The 12,602-nt window shown below is 40.1% G+C and overlaps 1 protein-coding gene across 1 annotated transcript in view; it reads left to right on the forward strand.

The window, feature by feature from the left end:
• fasn (fatty acid synthase) overlaps positions 1 to 12,602 on the forward strand; it is a 91,679-nt gene that overhangs the window by 27,038 nt on the left and 52,039 nt on the right. Inside the window, exons 7-11 of the mRNA XM_088070210.1 lie at positions 296 to 411; positions 566 to 700; positions 4,717 to 5,179; positions 6,073 to 6,260; positions 7,874 to 8,063. Of these exons, the coding sequence (XP_087926336.1) occupies positions 296 to 411; positions 566 to 700; positions 4,717 to 5,179; positions 6,073 to 6,260; positions 7,874 to 8,063 (1,092 nt within the window). The remainder of the gene's footprint in view (positions 1 to 295; positions 412 to 565; positions 701 to 4,716; positions 5,180 to 6,072; positions 6,261 to 7,873; positions 8,064 to 12,602) is intronic.

The raw sequence follows: 12,602 nt of genomic DNA on the forward strand, positions 1-12,602 counted from the left end.
AAGGTTGAATGAAAGATTGGATGATGATGGTTTGAATTTTCAGTATTTAAGTGTTAAAAATTGAAGTAATCTGTCAATTATTTTTGCATTCAGTGACAGTGCAGTGTGAACACATTTGTTTGTACAAAAGTCATAAAAACCCTAGCTTTCCTTAAAGCAGCAGTATAGCATGTAGCAAAGCAATTGTTGAAAGAAACTCAAAGAGCATCCTGTCTTAGTCTATGGTGGGAATATGCAGTTTTCCAACAGTTATGGTATGGTTTTCCATTCTGACGCACTACTCCTGGTCCCTTAGGTGTAACGTTTCCTTCAGGTGAGATGCAGCAGAGGCTGGTTCGTTCTCTTTACCAGGAGGTGAATATAAATCCTGAGCAGGTGGAATACATTGAAGCTCACGGCACAGGAACTAAGGTTAGTTAAAAACCATCTTGATTTTGATCCCGCTTTTTGCCTGTTTTCAGTGTGGGTCCTGCATTACAAGATAGATAAATGATAAGAAAATGAAAACTTAACCTTCTGCACACACTTCTAATGTCACTCACCAATATGTGCTCTCTGCATGCAGGTTGGCGACCCACAGGAAGTAAATGGCATTGTCAGTGTGTTCTGTCAATCAAAGCGAGAACCCTTGCTCATTGGCTCTACCAAATCCAATATGGGCCATCCAGAACCAGCCTCTGGTCTGGCTGCCCTAGTTAAGGTAAGGGTGACAGCACCCCTGTCATTGGCTGTTCTGAAGGTTCAAAATAAAAACTTTTTTCTTAAATTTTCTTGTTTTTTATTTTTGTAATTTAATTGTTATTGTTCAAACCATGTCTGGAGTCAAAATGTTTCTACCTGTTTAAAATCTCCACACTGGAAGGTAGGGTGAGAAACTTGCTGTTATAGGCTCTTCTTGGCTGCACCCTACTGCCCTTCTGATCTCTGTAAGAGAAACTATTCTTTGTGTCTTATGCATGTTTTTGTGGTCTTGACATGAGGAACTGTCGAATTGGGGATATGCTTTCTGACAGTATCTTCTGAAAGTCACTCGCTCGACAATGTAAAGCGTCCTTGGGTCTCTTGAAAGGCACTATATAAATCCAAGCTCATCTTGTTGTTCAAGTCAAGTCAATTTTCAAGTCATTTAATTTATCAAGCCCAAAACACGGTTTGCCTCAGAGGGCTTTACAGCATACGACATCCCTCTGCCCTTAGACCCTCACATCGCCTTAGGAAAAACTGTCCAAAAATATATGAAATACATATGGAAATAAATATTTGTATTCTTATTCTTATTCATTTTATTATTAGGGCCCAAGCACTGACCAGTGTGCTCCGAAGGGGGCGAGGACCCTATTGTAATCCAAAGGATTATTATTATTATTAGGGCCTGAGCACAGAACGGTGCGAGGACCCTATTGGAATTGGTCCGTTTCCTATTATTATAATTATTATTTCGTCAAATGAATCGCTTTTTTGATGGCTTTATCATACTCGAAAACTCATGAAACTTGGTATGCTTATGGTGACTGGTGAAAATTTTTGTATTTTAAAGGTGTCGTGTATAGGTGTCAAAAAAGTAGTTCAGTAGCACCCCCTAAATGCCAAACCCGGCAAACCATTTCATGTAGAGGGATGAAAATTTAGAGGTACATAGAACATGTCAGGATGGACAAAAAAACCCCTTGGAGTCATACTCTAAACTCAACAGGAAGTCAGCCATTTTGAATTGAAATGTCATTTTTTGCGATTTCAGTGTGATGGAATTTGAAAAGTAGAAGTTCAACTACTTCAGAATTTGTAAATCCCACCTTCAGATGTGGGCGACCCTAGTTTGCGACCAGTTTTCGTTTTTGTGTAACAGTGTGGAAGTTATGGGGCCAAGAAGTTACGTGTTTCCAAGCAGGAGGTCGTTTTTAAAATTACTGTACATGATCCAAAATGCCCCAGACTTCACATGCTTGATAAGAGTACTCTCCTGAACACATCTATGACAATTTTCATCCATACTGAGAGCACCACCTATTGACACAGGAAAGACAAATACACTATGAGGTCCAGCTCCTGGTTGGCTTGATTGATCTTAAAATTGTGTCAAAAAATCATTAAGATGTTAGTGATGATGGAAAAATGAATATTGTCCGTTTTTGTTGAATTTCGACACATTTGATACGAGTCCAGGCCTGAACACCTGCAATTTTGAATCACAGTCATAGCGTCACCTATTGGTAACAGGAAGTTAGTTTTTTTACACTTTAATATGTCTCTCGTAGCAGAAACACCTAAGCAACCTCAAATGCTCTCATAATACTGCAAAAACTTTCATGATGCACAGAAAAAGTACTTTTTAGGTTTCACCAAACACTGTTGCCATGGTAACACACTATTCACAGATAGCACTTTTTTAGGGACAAGGAATGCACGAAAATGCGCCAAAAGTTTTTATTTACATCAGAAATCCTAAAGTATGATTTTTTTTGCATTGATGTGCCAAAATCTCAACGAAGCAGTCCCCGCAGACCGTCTAACCTAGAGCTACGAAACTTGAAAAACCAGTTCAAAAACCCAAGACCTACAACAGGAAGTGCGCCATTTTAATTGGAATTTTCAGATTTTTTGTAATTTTAGCATCTCTTTCGTTAAAAACTTGTCCTACAGATTTCATCTGATTGACTTCAAATCTGGACATCAGTATTTACTAAACTTGGTGATGTTAAATTGCTCGCTGTTTTTGATTGATTTCATCAAACACTGTTGCTGTTCTGTGACAATCTTCGCCATAAAACAGGATGTTGTGTTTGAGGGCTAAAGATGCTTAAAAACTCACAAAACGTGGCAGACACATCAATAGTCCTATGATGTGTTATTTGATATGATTTTCAGAGAAGCAGCCCCTGTGAACCGTTTAACCTAGAGCTACAAAACTTAAGAAACTTATGTAAAAGCCCAAGACCTACAAAAAAGCCTCTTGGAGCCATGACCTAAAGACAACACAAAGTCCACCAATTTCAATGTTAATTATTTGTATTAATTATTATTATTATTATTATTATTATTATTATTATTATTATTATTATTATTATTATTTATTAATTGTTATTTATTTTGGTCAATATTTGCAATTTCTGCTAGAGCCCAACTGATTTTTCAATACACCCATATTATCACCTGATACAAGCCTTTCACAGAAAAAATGGAGCAAATCAGCCTTGGCTTATATTTTTCCCAAATGTGCTGATAGGAAAACTCTGTTCACAGACCATGTAATGCAGAAAATTATGCTGGTTGGTTTTGAAATGCTAGCATTCTGTAGTTGTCCAGCAGATAGAGCTCTTACTCCATTGTTTACACTACTCTCAGCAATGTAAAAGCAGCATATTAGACCACATAGTGCTCTGCAACAATCACACAGGCTGGATCCCTTTTCAAAAGTATCACAGCTGTGGCTTTAACTGAACCTCACAAACACAAACACTAACACAAACACACACACACACACACACACTGAGACAGAGAGTCAAAAAGAGACAGAAACGCCCCTTCTAAAATACTTCAAAAGTATCCAGACTCCACCATTACATGGAGGAATTTTGAAATGGTTGTATTCTATAGTTTGTCCAGCAGAATGAGCTCTTACTCCATTGTTGACACAACTCTTAGCACTGTATATCATATGCACGACAGAGCAGCACACCTGTCACAACTGCAGCTGTGCTTCTGTCTCACACACACACACACAAAGAAAGAGTGTCAGAGAGTCACAAACACCTATTCTAAAGAAATTTCACCAGTATCCAGCTCCACCACTGCATGGAGGAAGCACTAATTTACTGCTGCGTGCAGTGTTGCCCTTTCTCAGAGGGTCGCGTCAGCCAGCGTCCAGCAAGTAGCCCCAACAAGTGCGGAGGTGCGAGGGCCCGTTCATCGCTGCTTGCAGCTGTAATTATTGCTATTATTCTCCACACATAAAGAGACTGGTGTAGTTATGTGAGGAATCAGAAATATACAGAATGATAGGTTAAAATCACACTTACATTTCACATATCCACATATCTGACCAAGTTCTAAGTGAAGACATGGGCTATGTGATGTGATGAACTGGCTTTTTGTCACCCAGACACACGTGACAGTTAAATTAATGTTCTTATGGCTTTTACTCATTGCATGAAAGGACGTTAATGGAGGGAGACAAGTGCTTACATCACATTCACCAATAGATGCACAGGAGCATGGGATGTTACCGCTGAAAAACAGCTATGAGTTGAAAAGTTGATGAAAAGATGAAATGAAGGAAGCCTGCATAACTGATTGAACCTTATTTTGCAGTTGAAGCTGTAATGGCCGTTGTGTACTTGGTATTTCTCTGCTAATGGATCTCCAAGCATTGAAATGTTCACAGTCACAAGGAGTGAAATGGCTGGTGTGATGATCATTGTGGGGGCAGGGGGACAATTTATCTGACATTAGGGGAAACTACCAATTTTAACAATGTGAAAATTGGCTCATTTACAATATTATATTCAGTCAATTAAACAGATTTTCTTTAAGTTATTCCTCATAGCAGATGATATAGTTGTGTGCAGAATGTATTACAGTGATTTTAACTGCAGGAAGGAGGCAGGTCATTTTTGAAGGAACTGATAATGCACTATTTTAGTTATATTAGCCATACCAAAAATTTCCTGTGTATCTCATCTGTTTTTGCTCAATGGCTGTTTTTCATCCCACATGCAGGTGTTGCTGTCTCTTGAACAAGGTCTCTGGGCTCCCAACCTGCACTTCAAGTGTCCCAACCCTGATATTCCAGCCCTCATCGATGGTCGGGTTCAAGTCGTTGACCGGCCTATTCCCATCCGAGGTGGCATTGTAGGCATCAACTCCTTTGGATTTGGAGGTTCAAATGTTCATGTGATCCTTCGTCCAGCTGAGAAACACTCTGACACGAATGCATCACCCAGGATGGTTCCCAGGGTGCTTCAGGCCTGTGGCAGGACAGAGGCGGCAGTAAGGGCTGTTCTCCAAAAGGGGAAGGAACACAGTTCAGATGAGAACTTCCTGTCTTTACTGAATGAGGTTTCAGGAGTTCCTACTGCCAGCATGCCCTACCGAGGCTACGCTTTGATTGGCTCTCCGAGTGATGTCTTGGAAGTGCAACAGGTGCAAGCCACTGCCAGGCCACTCTGGTACATCTGTTCAGGTGAGCCATCAAACAAATAAACAAACAGGTGGAAAATACCATGGATGTATTAAGAAAAATAATGACTTATTTTTTGTATGAGTTTGACAGTAATTACTTTATATTACCTAAACAGCAATATGTCATAAGTTTGTATAAGGACTTTTTTGTAGAAAAAGTTCCCAATTAAAACAGTTACCAGTTAAGCTTGTGGATCATCCAGAGTATTTGGACACAGTCTCTGACAAAAGATGTTGCTGTGGAATTTTGTTGTTGTTGTTGTCCTTGCTTTTTGTAATTTTTCAGTACTGTGAGTAACACAGGAAATTCCATCAACTACCATTGTAATTGGGCAAAGTAGTAATGGCGCGGGCGTCGGTGGCTGAGTGGGATCGACTCCCGCTTGAGGCCCTTTGCCGCATGTCGTCCCCACTCTCTCTCCCTTTCACGCTGTTGATCTGTCCTGTCTAATAAAAGGCTAAAATTCCCAAAAAATAATCCTAAAAGTAGTAATGGCGGAGAGAGATATCTTAAAACCTGGACACATTAAACTCAAAAATTATCCGCATTACGAGAGACTATCAGTGACGAGTGAGAGTTTGTTTTTTGGGTGAACCAACCCATTAATAATTTCTGTAGAATTTAACAACCATTGTGTGTGCCTTTGGGAACACTGTTCATTTTTCATTGGGATTTTAGGCACACTGAATTTCAAATGTATGTTTTTCACAGTGATATGAATTATATATATATATATATATATATATATATATATATATTATATATATATAATAATAACTGTTGGGCTTTGGAATGAGACAGTTGATAAATCAAGATCACCTTAGACAGATGGGTCTTGTCACTGACTGATGTATTTCTGGATTAAGGTTTTTGACTGTTTATTATATAAACAGGTATGGGAACACAGTGGGCAGGCATGGGCCGCAGTCTCATGCAGCTTCCAGACTTCAGAGAGTCTATATTGCGGTCAGACGCAGCCCTGAAGGACACTGGCCTGGTTGTGTCTCGCCTACTCATGGATGCAGATGATGCCACCTTTGAAGACACTGTTCATGCCTTTGTTGGCCTCGCCGCCATACAGGTAGAGTAGAGACTTCATGTGTCAACAGAAAATCCTGGCAAATACGTGTCACTTTTAAATGGGCTAAAGTGCTTATGCAAATATGTTGACTTGTATTTAGATATTATCTATTTTATGTTGTTTACCAAAGTTACAGATTTGGAATCTAATACTTCTACATGTACCTCTGAGCTTACTGATATCCTGCATTTTAAGTCAAGTCAATTTTATTTATAGAGCCCATTATCACAAAACGTGGTTTGCCTCAGAGGGCTTTACAGTGTACGACATCCCTCTGCCCTTAGACCCTCACATCACCCAAGGAAAAACTCCCGAAAAAAAAACCCTGTAATGAGGTGAAAAAAAAGGAAGAAACCTCAGACTACGACTACGCCTACGACTTAAATATGAATGCCAGAGCGCAGTAATAGAAAATCAGAAAGAGAGGGGAAGCAGAGCCAGAAAGAAAGAGAGAGGAAGCAGGTACAGCTCTGCCAATTCCCCTCCTCCCTGTCACACAGACGGGGATTTCAACTAAGCACAAGAAACTTGTGCTCCAGGAATATGCACACTAACAAAACTAGGGTCACTAATCAGCTATTATAGCTTCAATATAAAGGTCAGAGAGCAGTGTTAGTCCCCACTGCTCTCTGACCCCTATAGATAGTCCCCCGGCAGGTTAAACCTATGTCAGCCTATAGGCAGGTCCGGGCAACCTTAGCCAGCCCTAATTATTAACTTTATCAAAGAGAAAGGTCTTAAGGTCTTAAGTCTACCCTTAAAAGTGGAAACGGTGTCTGCCTCCCTAACCGAAACTGGAAGATGGTTCCATAAGAGAGGAGCATGGTAGCTGAAGGCTCTGACTTCCATCCTACATTTGGAACCACAAGTAACCCTGCATTTTCAGAGCACAGTGATCTTGAGGGTTGGTAAGGAACTATGAGCTGCGACAGATAGGATGGAGCCTGACCGTTTAGGGCTTTGTAAGTAAGTTTAGAGCTTTGTAAGTAAGGTGAAACAAGATTCAGTTGTAACAGAAGAACATGATCAACTACACTTATGGATCCTTTAAAAATCTACATGTATATAAGCATGTTAAACTGCTGTCATTTTTTGGACATTGACATCGCAGCAGAACTAATTCTACACAGTGGCTGTTGTCCATATATAGATTAACCTGGCTGTCTGGATGTCTACAGGCTGAGACAAATGACTGCCATAGCTGGGCCTATTAGGTCTTACACAGACTGTTATTTCAAAGATGATGTATCTCAACGGGGTTAAACTGGTATAATGAATTTGACACCAACAACCATATATGACCATATGGTATCTAGAACATGCATGCTCTTGTCATATTGTACTGTTGCTGTACAAGTAAAGAAAAGTTAGTAAGGGACACAACACTTAACCAAAGAACATCTGTTTATTCTGCCTTGCAGCATTAAAGAAAATCAGATTAGATAGCAATGCAATTATAAAATCATAAATAATATAAATCATGGAAATGACTGCATCCAATAAGCAATTTAAGATGTATGTTAAAACCACCAAAGAAATGTGTTAAACCATTACAAATATAAATTATCTAACACATGCAAGTAAGCCCTTGTGTGTTCTGTTGCTCATTACAGATAGCTGAGATTGACTTGCTCACTAAGTTGGGTCTGCAGCCTGATGGCATCGTAGGACACTCAGTGGGAGAGCTGGCCTGTGGCTATGCTGATGGCTCCCTCAGCCACAGTGAGGCAATCTTGGCTGCCTACTGGAGAGGCCGCTGTATCAAGGAGGCCAACCTTCCTCCAGGAGGCATGGCTGCAGTAGGTAAGAGAGAGAGCTGTTATCCTTTACCATATTTCAACAGCTGATTTCATTAAATATGGTATCTTGTTTGGAATGAAAACCCTCAGAGTCTAAGTATGTCACTACTAGACGAGAAGAGCTTGTTTTCTTCTAAAATTCTACAATCAATTATTATGATAAGATACATCCTAAAAATGGAAAAAGATTTAAGTGAGGTGCTTAAAGGCCTGGCGTTAAGGCTTTATTAGTTTTACATTTCTATGATGGTGACTTAATTTGTACCCTTTCAAGCTTTAAACAACAGAAAGACCAATTTTCTATCACCATTTTCTCTTTACTTTCCTCACTTAAACCTAAAATCTGTGTAAATATACTGGATCATTTAATAATTATAATGAAGGTATTTTTCAGCATTTTCCTAAGGGGACAGTAAATGGCTGAGTTTAACATACAGTAATTGGCTGAGTATCTGTTATATACAGTAAAAGGCTTAGTGTCTGTTACATACAGTAATCGGATGACTGTCTGTTACATATTATAATCTACTGAGTGTCTGTTACATATAGTAAACAGCTGGTTGGCTGTTACATAAGGTAATCGGCTTAGTGTCTGTTACATACAGTAATCGGCTGAGTGTCTGTTACATACAGTAATCGGATGACTGTCTGTTACATATTATGATCGACTGAGTGTCTGTTACATATAGTAAATGGCTGGTTGTCTGTTACATAAGGTAATTGGCTGAGTGTCTGTTACATACAGTAATCGACTGAGTGTCTGTTTCAACAGTAATAGAGCCTGGGAATGTCAAGTCACATCTGCCAACACGCCCACATCCACAACGACTCATGGGGCGTGTTGCCTCCGCGGTATACACTGCTAATTTAACTGCTAATTTAAGGTCTTCTGCTAATCTAACCCAATATTTCCACCACTTGCATGTGTGTGGCATAACGGCTCTGCTGCGGTTTTGTTCTGTGCTGCCTCTTCCATCAACCCCCAACGGTTGCAGTTTGAGTCTAGTGCCGTGCAGCACTTCTGGATCAGCTGGAGTGGAGAGATTATATCAGTACAAAAGAGGCTGTAATAACTCCATTCACTCCCATAACTGCCAACAAGTTGTTCCACACCATTTCCTTTCTTTGGTTGTCCTTATAAAAAGTATGTGTGGTTTCATAAATAATTTTGTGGTTGTCCACCTCCGTAATTAGCTTCTCCTCGTCCGTGTTGTTGTTAGTGGTGACCTCTGAAAACCTCTGACCTGCTGAATACAGGCCTGGATCCGCTCACTGTGATGTTTTGTTGATGTAGTTAAGTGAAATACGATCACACGTAAACACGGAGTGTTTTATTCTGAAAATTAACCAGATTTTGTGTCGCTGTCTGATTTCCTGCCTGCTCTGTGTTTAATTTGGCTGAATTGATGCAAAGTGCTCCAGTGTCTGGCAAAAATAGGAGCCTTGTGGAGCTGATCCGCAAGCCTCCGGACTGCCGGAGGTGGGATGGAGTCGATCCGCAGTACAACGAAGCCAGTGGAAGTTAACGCATAGACTAGAGTGTAATGTATTTGCTCTGTCTGCTGTGACGGATCAGAGCCAGACCACAACAACATCTGGTGGCAACAAATTTCCACCACATCCGTGTGTGGTCCGACACCGATCCGCCAAGGCAGACAGAGCAAGGTAAGCATGGGAGGAAGGATTTGTTGTGTTGTTGGTTGTAATGTCACTACACTAAACTACTAAATGTGAATCACAATTTGGACTATAATAGTAATATTTTTTATTTTATATTTTAATAATAATATCTAAAGATTTAAAATTTTGAAACTGGGATACAGTGTAGGCACTAACACCACACACAAGAAAACTAAAAATATTGGGAAACATAAGGGAAGGCAAGGTATCCAGGTCACAAAGCCAGTGTTCTTTTGGTACTTCGTAGGGATCTACTCCTCTTCTTTTGCAAATGGTAAATGTTTTTCCCTGTACAATCCACTGTCTTTTGAAATACTTTTCAGCACACTGAGTGAAAAACGGCATAAAATCACCATTTGAAATGATACACTTTGGCTGCATTGAGCCCTGACAGTGCGTAGCAAAATATTAATTTAAACAGAAATGGTGGTGTGTTGAACATCCTGTTCAACACACCACCTGAGTTACGCACACTGCCTTTTAATACAGTGGGGTTGAATTCAGTTTAATTCAAACAAGCTTTATTGGCATGGGAAAACCTAGGAGAAAACAAACCTTGAAGTTTGTTTCACACAATTTCACACTGTTATGAGGAAACACGTTGTTCAACCTGGAGACCGTAGCAAAATGGTGCACAATGTTTGCAGAGTAAATGCCCCACCCCCAACCCCTCTTCTTCACAGATAAACAAAGGAGCAATTTTGAACTTATTAGACTAAAACTAATGTCTAACCTACCCTTTTCACAAGGCACAGGGTAGATTTATTGGTCATTTTTAAACATAGCTTAAAAACAATAAAATTAAGATTTGTCCTTGATCCTGCTACATGTATTGGAGTCGAAGGAGGAGTTGAGGTGTCTCACAGCCTGGGGAAAGAAGCTGCTCTGTAGTCGGATGGGACAGCAGCAGGTACTTCTGACTCTTTAGCCAGGTGGCAGCAGGGTGAACAGACTGTGGCTGGGGTGGCTGTTTTCCTTAGTATCCTTTGGGCTCTGTGCAGACATCTTACTTGACCAATGTCACTGATGCTCTTTAGATGGGAACCAGCGGGGTTGGGCAATACATTGAATATACTTCATATATCCCAGCTTGTTCTACATGCGATTTATTAAATAACTTTACTATCATGTATAAATTGTTACGTTGTTTTTATAAGCCACCAGCGTTTTGGTTCTCCTGCTCTATCTTACAACTCTCTGCCTCTCACAGACACACACACAGAGCAGGGCTTCTGCAGGGCTCCAGTCACATTTTGGAGCACCATTGCGATTTGCAAACACTATTAATATATTATCCTGAGAGCTGTTTCCAGCTTACAGTGAAGTTAATGTGTTGTAGTGAGGATAGTGTGAGCAGGTGAGTGTGTGTTTGCAATGCTCGAATCGTGACTATTTAGTCACATTTTGCGACCATGGAACACCAGTGCAACTTGCAATTATTAGTAGTAAATCAATGGGAGAGCTGTTAGTCTGTTGCCCGCTCACAGTGAATGAATACTCGCAGTTATAGGCACTGCTGTATCTGTTTAACTCTGTGCTAACGCTAACATCCAACTGTTGACCGGAAGCTTCAACACCACAGCAAAAACATCAACACTTCGTGCCTGAGACGAGCCAGGTCCCTCAAAATAGAAGCACCATGGGTTCGGCTTTGATTTATTTAATTATAACCATACATATTAAAATTTCATTTGTACAATTAAATTTACAATTTAATTCTAAAAGTACTTTTAAGTCATAAAGGAAGGGGAGAAGATAACAGAAAAGACAAAAACAGTCTTCAAATATTGCAAGAGGGTGTTGAACTACACAAACAGGACTAAGATGATGCAGCATGGGGGCCAGCATCATACTAACGAGCTCTGGTCTGCCCCAGCTACGCACGTTCCTCCTGAACGACAACTACACAGCCAAACCACACTGAGAAGGGCATTTGCAACCCTGCTTGCCCAAACGACTACAAGAGCCATAGAGTATGCCTACCTTATCAGTGGGAAATGGCCAATTTATATCTCCAAACTTGCCCTCTCTGCTTTCCCCTCTAGCAAAAGCATACCTTTTCACACCAGCCACCTCTGTCCCAAGTGAAAGTTTTTTTTTTTGAAGTTTTTTGAAGTCCAGAAATGCATTCATTACATAGTTTGTGTTTAGCGTTCATACCCTACCTCAAAAATAATAATAAGGGATTCTTTAATTTGATGCTACCATCATATCGTGAACCCAGTATCGTTAATCATATCAAATCATGAGTTGAATGAATCATTACATCCCTACCTGCTGTAGAGCCTTCCTTTTCTTGGGTCGCACACAAACCATGTCAGTTCATCATGTTTCCAATCAGTATGCTTTCTATTGCTTCTCTGTAGAAGTTGACCAGGATCTTGCTCTAGAATTTAGCCTTTTGCCCTTTTAACCTGGGTGATGATGCGTGATGACCTTGATAGGTTCTCATTGATGGTAATTCCAAGTAACCTATAGCTGTTCACCTGCTGCACTGATGTAGAGAGGGGTGTGTGTCTTTGCTTTCTTCTTTCTAAAATCAACAATCAGCTCCTTGGTTTTGCTGACATTGAGCAGTAGGTTGCTCTCTGTGACTGAGGACTGAGTAAAGAGCAGTAGATATGGCATCCTCTGTGGATCTGTTGGTTCTGAAAGCATACTGGTGGGGGTCCAGGATAGCGTGGTGTCTTTGATGTGCTATAGTACGGAAGCCCTAAGCAGACGTGTTTTCTTGTTTTTTTTTTACAAGCCGTTTTCTCGATATAACGAGATATTTTCTCGTTATAACAAGATATTATCTCGTTATCTCGAGAAAACGAACTTTGTTTTTTTTTGTTTGTTTGTTTTTTTTAACTTTATTGAA

The sequence above is a fragment of the Plectropomus leopardus genome, chromosome 19 (genome assembly GCF_026936395.1).
Source record: "Plectropomus leopardus strain MGB_pleo_1.0 chromosome 19, ASM2693639v1, whole genome shotgun sequence".
NCBI classification, from domain to species: Eukaryota; Metazoa; Chordata; class Actinopteri; order Perciformes; family Serranidae; genus Plectropomus; species Plectropomus leopardus.